Source organism: Epargyreus clarus, unplaced genomic scaffold (genome assembly GCF_041222505.1).
Source record: "Epargyreus clarus isolate Ecla_fem2 unplaced genomic scaffold, WU_Ecla_fem_2.2 ptg000029l, whole genome shotgun sequence".
NCBI lineage: Eukaryota > Metazoa > Arthropoda > Insecta > Lepidoptera > Hesperiidae > Epargyreus > Epargyreus clarus.
Window position 1 is genome coordinate 10,599,498 of NW_027332235.1, and position 8,586 is coordinate 10,608,083.

At 34.6% G+C, this 8,586-nt stretch overlaps 2 protein-coding genes across 2 annotated transcripts in view; one reads left to right on the top strand and one right to left on the bottom strand.

The window, feature by feature from the left end:
* POSH (SH3 domain containing ring finger posh) overlaps positions 1-1,776 on the bottom strand; it is a 33,827-nt gene extending 32,051 nt beyond the window's left edge. The window contains exon 1 of the mRNA XM_073089151.1: positions 1,462-1,776. The gene's annotated coding sequence lies outside the window, so the exon portion shown is untranslated. The remainder of the gene's footprint in view (positions 1-1,461) is intronic.
* Positions 1,777-2,158: 382 nt separating this feature from the next.
* LOC140754331 (uncharacterized) lies at positions 2,159-8,190 on the top strand. Its single transcript, XM_073089326.1, has 8 exons — positions 2,159-2,397; positions 2,623-3,488; positions 3,997-4,131; positions 5,023-5,869; positions 6,211-6,355; positions 6,752-6,815; positions 7,009-7,070; positions 7,542-8,190. The coding sequence occupies exons 1-8, from the start codon at positions 2,240-2,242 to the stop codon at positions 7,665-7,667; spliced, it is 2,403 nt and encodes an 800-aa protein (XP_072945427.1). The 5' UTR covers positions 2,159-2,239; the 3' UTR covers positions 7,668-8,190.
* Positions 8,191-8,586: the final 396 nt, after the last annotated feature.

Consider the following 8,586-nt stretch of genomic DNA (forward strand, 5'->3'; position numbering starts at 1 on the left):
TCAAAAAATGTATTGGCCCTTTTCATATATGATTTGTATCATCTATAACCCTTTTTTAGACATGGAGAAAAACCAGTGTTAGTATCAGATGAACGTATCTACATTTTGTAAATTTTACAGGAGAGCAAAAACACTGTGAAAATTCGCCACTTCAAACTTTACCAGATTATTAATAGAGATAATATACAGTCATTGAAATAAAAAATATTGAATATAACGTTACGTCGTTTTACCATTTCATAAAAGACTACATTGTGGGCCGTTTTGTGAAAAAGAAACCATTTTTTATTTTTTGTACATACTCTTACACCACGAATTATAGTAACACATTAAAATTAAAAGCAAATGTATCAGTTTAGTATAGAAGATAATATAAATAAACAGAAATAGTCTTAAATCAATGTTTTCAAAATAGACATAATAACTTATAAAGTGAGATCAATGATTGATTTACTATTCTCCTTATAAACCTCAATAGTAGTATACTAAGTAATGGAAATCAAATAAGAAATACCTGCTCATAATTTGCCAGTATAGGAATTAAAAGTAATCTTCATACTATATTATATCCTGAGTGATAATAATGATAATTCATGATGAAGATAAGATTGGGGTATACCCTAATGTATTATACCTACCAAATGTATATAGTTTGTAGGTATTTAAGTGGAAGTAGAGTAGAGAAGGCTACATGAGAAGTTTACTTTACCATTCAGCTCCAATGTAATTACATGATTGTAGAAGGTTGTTGTGGAAACTCACTTTTGACTAGATTTTAAAGTTGGATATATGTGGAAAGCTTGGTTTTAATCGAATTTCAATATTATGAATATAAATGGAAATTCAATAGGAATAAAGTGATAGCAATGAACATTTTTAGTTTTACATTTTATAATAAATTGATTCGTTTTTTTTTTAAGATATGTTCACAGGGATTTCATCAAAGTTCCTATTCATGTGTTTGTTTGACTATGTTACGAGATTTATCAGAATTTATAGATGCAAAAAGGCCTTTAATTTGAAACCGGCGATACATCGGCAAAGTTCTGTTGTCACCATTTCGTAATAAGTGGCTAATCATAACGCGTTAGGTTAGGTCATTTATATGAAAAAGCATCAAGTAGTAGTTATAGTGCAGTGTTTACGATTATGTGAATGGACTTGTGGTCCCGCCACGCTAGGACGAATATTCAAATTGTTTAGAGGCGAGACTACGCTGGCCGGCTGCCAAAAACAAAGAAATCTTTTACTGAAAAAACTTATCGTGTTTACATTTTATTCGTCGCTTCACATAAGGAAGCATGTTCCATAACACGAATTCCGACGCGACTACATTTGGAAATATTGGAAGCTTTTACTGTTTGTTTCTCATACAGCTTTCGTAGGATGCAACTTTACTCGTACCAAATTAAAAAATATATATAGTCAGGTCTAGACAACTCAAAAACGTTGATGACTCACCGAATGTTTTAAATTCCAACGATGTTAGCGGGAACTCGATCCATTATTGCACGGTAAGAAACAAAATCAGGATACCACCCCGACACAGTCACTCACACTTTTTGATACATCAACGCTTTCCAACGGCACATATTGCAACGGCACTGCACTTATCCGTAATTATTACACAAATACACGAAGGGTCATCGGAAAATGGTAATATTGTGAGAAATATTCACTTGTTCACACAAAAACTGATACAATTTCACGCACAAATGCCATTCTCGTTGCTTGCCTCTCATTCGTTCGACCGCACTTCAGGGGTGCGGGGGCGGGTCGCGGGACACAAGGCGACTATCACCCGTCGGGGTGTACAGTATCATGATTAAAATATGTACTAAAAGGATTGCAATTTTTGTTTTCTTCACAATCTTATGTGAATAAGTAGAATGCAATAAAATTTAAGAATTTAACACAAACATATTTGTTAAAAAATGATATATTATTATACCTTACGTAAATGTTCTTGAAAATCAAAGTTTGATAAAATCTAATAAGGGAAAAGAGCTTATAGTATTTTGCTTTTCATCATATTAGTTGATTTTAGTATTTTTAGTAATATTTATATTATAGTAATCAAACATGTAATAATTAAATATAAATGTCCGATTTTAAAACGCTAAGTTTATGTCAAAATTCACATGCTTGAATTTGCAAGTTGACTTTTTATTATGACACATGAATGACGGATAATGAATTGGATGAAAATCAACATAAAGTTTTTGATTTTTCGTGAATAATGTCGCGAGACAAAAGCGTGTGGTTCGCTGAGGAAATACTACTGGATGCCAAACTGATTAATTTTCAATTAGAGACAGGAGAATGGGACGCCGTAGAAGAAATGTTACGCGCTGAAGCGCAATTGTCTCGGGATGCCGAAACCGGACGATTGCGGCCGTAAGCAATTTTATTGTATTTTTAAATTAGAATATTTTTAAAATTTTCCATTAATCCATGTTTCCAATATATCTCTTACGTGTACGGTACGTATTTTTGCCAGTTTTCAGATAAGGCTTTGTCATACATAATGTTAGTTACAGATGTCTACGATCACTCAATTAAATACACTGCATGCCTATTAGTTACTTTTTAAAATAAAAAAATACGTTATATTTATTACAGTAAAAAAGCGTCGGAGTACACATTACGTCTCATCGCAGAAGTGCTACACATAATGCGTTTAGATGTAGAACAAGCATCATATAATCGGAGTACATTAGCTGTCGCAGAACAGTGTCTTCGCCTCGTTCGCTCGTGTGCGGCCGCTGGTACTAAAATGCAGACTTACATCTCCAAGGAACTGTCTATCTTAGACTCCATGCTTATACTAGCCACGGAGTACCAACACCCTAGCGTTGACTTCTTAAATGAGGAGATACAAAAGAAATTTGAATCTTGTATGACTGTGCTCATACAAACACTTGGCAATTTAGTCGTCAACAACCCATTCAACCAAATAATGATTTGGAACAAATTTGATACTATAATACTCAATAGTTTGGTAGGCCAGAATGATAAAATAGCCTCCGCTGCTGCTATGATTGTCTACAATATACTCTTGGGTCAACCAAATGTATTACCAGATGACGTGTCATTACTAAACTCCTTAGCATACATGTATAATAATGGTATCACGGAATACCCCCATTTGATTATAGAATATCTCATAGGTGTTGAGAACACATACATAGAACGACTGTATTCTAAATTAGAGCCTGAATCAAGAATGCTAGTATTGAATCTTGCATATAATATACTAATGTCAAATGAATCCCAAGATATAAATGTATCAGTAAATTTTGTAAAGTTCATGGCACATGAGTTCAAAAGTAAATCTGACTGTATCTTGAAGACTGTTGACAAGTATGTGAACACTATAGAGCCCCAGGAAGTGGTATTCCTATTGGAAATCATTGCCACCGCATCAAGCATGGATACTTATATGGACTGCCTCCAGAGTGATACATCCTTGTTTATCAATTGTGCATGTAAGTTGTTTAGTATTATTTTTTATAGTACAAACAAAATTACCCAATCTTTTAAATTAGGCTTATGGTAACCATCATAGAGTCATCTTACCCTGATGATGCTCCGTTTTGGAGCGAAACACGTGTTGGTGGTGGTATGTATGGTGGTGTATATTTTTGATTTTTTGCATCAACACACATCCTTTGTGGGAGGAAGGGTGGTACATACTGCATGGTTTAAAATATATACCATCATACATGTTTGTAGTGGATTGTTGCAAAGTAGTTTTAATCTTAACTTAATATAAAAGAGGGTCAAACTTTCGAGTACTTGGTACTCAAATAATTACAAAAGTATTACTCTCATACATTATTCTGTCTTGTAAAAATAATAGTACCGTTTTGAAGGGAGTAGATAAGGTGTAGGGGTAGATCTGTCTTATCATACCAGAATTGATATATAAGCACTGTATTAAAACTTCTTAACTAAATAATTATATTATTTAATTTCCTTATATTTTATTTTCAGTTCTTTTACGAGCTATACACAAATTGGGCAAGGAAAGCAATAACTTTTTCTCGTCTCTCAACAAGTTGTATGAAGCGACAGGAATGCAGCTTATCAATGATGAAAACGTACCTACAGCTACTACTCCTAATCAAAGTATGTTATAGTAAATGTTTTTGGTACTAGTATTATTATTTTTCTAGTGAAAGGTAAAGGTTTTTTTATAGGTTTAATAAAAGAACCAATATAGTTAACTTGCTTAGAGATACTTGCTTAGAACCAACTAAGTATTTTTTTTTTTTTTTTTTTTTTTTTTTTATAATATTAGAGTAGCAGACGAGCATGCAGTCCACCTGATGGTAAGTGGCTACTGCCGCCCATGGACATCTGTAATAAACCCCAGATAGGATTAGATATTCCTACCTGAGGTCGGCCACAGATGCGCCGCTACCCCTGAGGACTAAGCTGGAACGCCTCGGAAAAGTCTTTCTCCCTTACCACACCCTTCAAACCGGAACACAGCAGCGCCTAACACTGCTGTTATTAGGTAGAAATAGGTGTGGCGGTGGTGCCGCCGGAGTCGAACCACAGAGGGTTCTACCACCTTCAACACCATATATATCCACCCCCTATATCTAGCGTGAAGTAGTTCTGCAGATTTGGTAAAAGAATGTGGATGCAGACTGACTTACATATGAACTGATAATTTTAGCCCTTAGAAGTGGCATCTGATCAGCTTCAAATAAAACCTCTAATAATTATTCTATATGGAGTATGTTACAGATGTCTATCGACAATAGTGACCGCTTACCATTAGATGGATTGTATGGCTGTTTGCTACTTCAGTCTTATAAAAAATGTCATTTGTAACATATTTGTACTGTATTCTTTGTATTTGTAAATATTTTAAGTTTTAAGTGCGATACTTTATTATAATATGTGCAAGTCAATATCAATTTCACTTATTCTTTCTAAGCCCCAGGTACAGGAAATACTACAAAATAACAACTTTTGGTTAATATTATTTATTTATTTTTTGTTCGTCAGATCCCTTATGCAAGAATGATTCAGCCGAAAATATGCTCTCATGTAATGAAACTACATCTGAATGCACTGAATCTGAAAGCAGTGAACAGTTCTTTGAATGTAATGAGATTCCTTTCATAGAAAGACTGGACACAAATGTAATAGATTCTCTGCAGCAGCCACTAAAATTTATTGACACAATCCCAGAGAAGAATGGTAGAAGCGCGAGTGATAGCAATCCGAACGTTAAAATAGATAATGACTTAACGAAAGTCGCGTTCAAAAGGAGTAGTTCAGTGCCAAAAGCGGACGATCGGGTCCAACCGCTACCCACAAGGAGAATAAGTCTCGAACACAAAATAGACATAGGCGATGATAACGAACCTCCTTTAATTATCGATTCGCAGTCGCCTAACGCGAGTATGAACACCATAGCCGAAGTCATTCCCGTCGGTCTCCATCCGCGGTTAGAGCATCAAGAATCGAATAGAACCGATTCCCAAGAAAGTTCCCCAAATGATCCCCCGACAGAAATACACGTGCCGAAGGAAGAAAATAAGGAAGTAAAGGCGTCGCCCAGCGAAATATCTCCTCCTCTAGCTGATGGGGTCACTCAAGACACAGAGTCGCAAAAACAATCTCCAGACACGCCAAAGGAAGTTAAGAAGAGTCAAAACTTATCAACTGATTTCGATTTAAGTGAACAACTCCAGAAAATCCTGGGTATTTCTTCAGAGAAAACTCGCGGGGACTCCGTGGCCGTCGAAAAGAAGAGTGAACCGGCAAAAGAAGTGAAGATATCCGATGAAACTACTGCGAATAAAGTTCCGTTCGTAAAGATTGACTCGCCGGAAATGCAAAAAACACGGTAATGCAAAATCACCTTGTCCTATACTTTTTATTTATGTCTCTTTTTATGTGTAGAAGTGCTCAACTGCGTTTGTTTCTGATTTCTCTAAATTGAGATTATGATATGTGAAATCAGAAATCATATTTTATCCGAGATCTACTTTTTCAACAAGGCTTAATAACTAATAATAATCACCCAGACCTCACTCTTTCGGTTGTTGATTGTTCTACTACTTATACTGTTCGATCGTGGAAATTAAATTTAAAGTAGCCAATGAAGGACTGAACAATATATTCCTAATTTAGCAATATAATGTAAATTTGTAATATTTGTTCACCTAACCAACCAATTCTGTGCAGGTTGGGCGCAATAGATCCCACGACAGTCAAGAAGACTGTAACGACCGTGGAGACGGTGGAGCGTCACGTAGCATTCGGGTTTAAGGCAACTCTCGTACGCACCCTCGCTAACCTCTGCTGGAAGAACCAAGAGAATAAGAGACAGGTAATACTTGTTTTAGTTGGTTTAATTCTTCTTCATTTTCAGCCTATTGCCGGTAAAGTGCATGTTGGCCTTCGCACTAGACTTCCACAAGTCCCGATCTCGGGCTGTTCTCTTCCAGCTTTCATGGTTTAATTAACGACAGTTATTACTGCTTACAATGATATGATATGATGATGATATGGATTACAATTATATTGAGATAAGTCATACATTATTTTATGTGTGGTGTTCAGACTCAATCCTCAGGACAAATTTGTGATTATTCATGTAGGATAATAATTATATTATTAGCTGGTTTTTGCTACCCAGAAACTGTGTTGGCCACAACTTGAATATTGAGTAATTTTAGGTTTGAGTACTGTGACGTATTTTCTATTTTGTCTTGTTTCCTTACAGATGCGTGAGCTGGAAGTGATCCCGGTATTGCTCGACTGCTGCAACATAGACGCCCGGAATCCTCGTATCCTTTATATAATTAATAGTCGATTTTATATTAATACTAACTTTGTATTAGAAATAATTATAATTGGTATTGTGCTGGCACTACACTATAATTTTGTAAACTGTTTTCTATACTTTACCAAATAGCTGGTGTTGCCACTATGCTCTTCGTGTTTTCCCAGCTTACAATGTATTTCCTTATACAAATACAGTGATAATGCAATGGGTAATCTTCGCCGTTCGCAACCTGTGCGAGAATTGTCCCGAGAATAAGGTTTGTAATATTTTTTCTACACTTTAATTTACAAAAACTGATCCCGTATACAACACCCCAAGTATACGAGATCAGTTTTTGTATAATTTTAATTTTCAGTTTTGTATAATTATAAATAGCTGGTTATTGTTAACCCATCCTCGTGAAATTTACATTAAAAACTCATTGTCAATCCATCCATTATGGATATAATTTGCTTCAACTTTATCATCACCAAGCGAACTACAAGGTGTTACAACTCTAAGGAACATTTACATTTTCATTTAATTATTGAACTATACACTTAACGAAGCAAAACCCTTTAACGCCACATTATGGCCAAATAACAAAATCAATTTAGTTGTGCCATCTTCATTTAACTTAATTCCTAGCTGCCAATTAAGTTATCTATGTAATCAATGTTATTAAATACAGGGAGTACTTACTATTCGAAGTGCTATAATACAAGTACCTTTATTTCATTCTTTACAGGAAGTAATATCGAAGATACAACTACAAGGCCCCATGGACAATGAACTGCTAGCAGAAATGGGTCTTACATTGCAAACAGACCCACAAGGCAATTCCATAAAAATTGCTCCGCTGCCAAAAAATTAGGACGACTATTATTCACTTGTTTACTATAATAATATTATTATTTATCAACGCTTAATAATAGCCTCTAATTGTATTTGCAGACCATTTATAATCTGGCTGGTACCATAAATTTTTATATTTTTTCTCCCAGAAAATGAATTCAGTACTGTCAACTGTGTGGCCATACTAATGTATGTGTATGTTTTTGTTAGTGTAAATTATTTTAAGGACCGAATCCTTAAAATGCTTTACATCCAACCCCTAAACTGACTGACATCGTACGTGAGTTTTTAGATAAAGCGGCTATTTTACATCTGCATAGAGGTAGTCGAAAAGTGAAAACTGATCTGTGAATTCTCATTCTATGCAGAAACTTAGGCTGCCTTTCTGCCCGTTCGTTATCATTGTTTTACAATATATAGTTGAATTTGTAGAAAATGTTAACAGTATTTAAATAAACCTTTTTATGTTGATTACATAATATTGTATGTAAAGCACATGCAGTATCATCAAAAGTATTGAATAAAACTTAAATCAAAGAAAAGTATTTTATAGCACTCTGTGACCTAAACCCGCATTTTAGCCACGCATTTCTGTGTCCAAAGTAGCCGATTTTTACACCGTACGAATATGAATACACTACCCTCACTGTTGTAAAAAATAAACATAGCTATGAACGTTTCATACTTTTAAATGCCATTTAAAAATTAAAAGAGAGTAATGAGTATTTTGTGTAAAGCTATAATTATTTTAATATTTTATTTTGGACGTATTTATAAATGTTTTTGCCATTGTGTACATACTAAGCAATAGCATCACTATAAGACTAACTATTGGGCTTTATCGAATTTTATTGTTTGTTTTGACTGTGTATTTTCTCTACACACCATAGTAGGAGATATTTAAATTAGGAAGCATTATCAAAATTAGCCATAATACT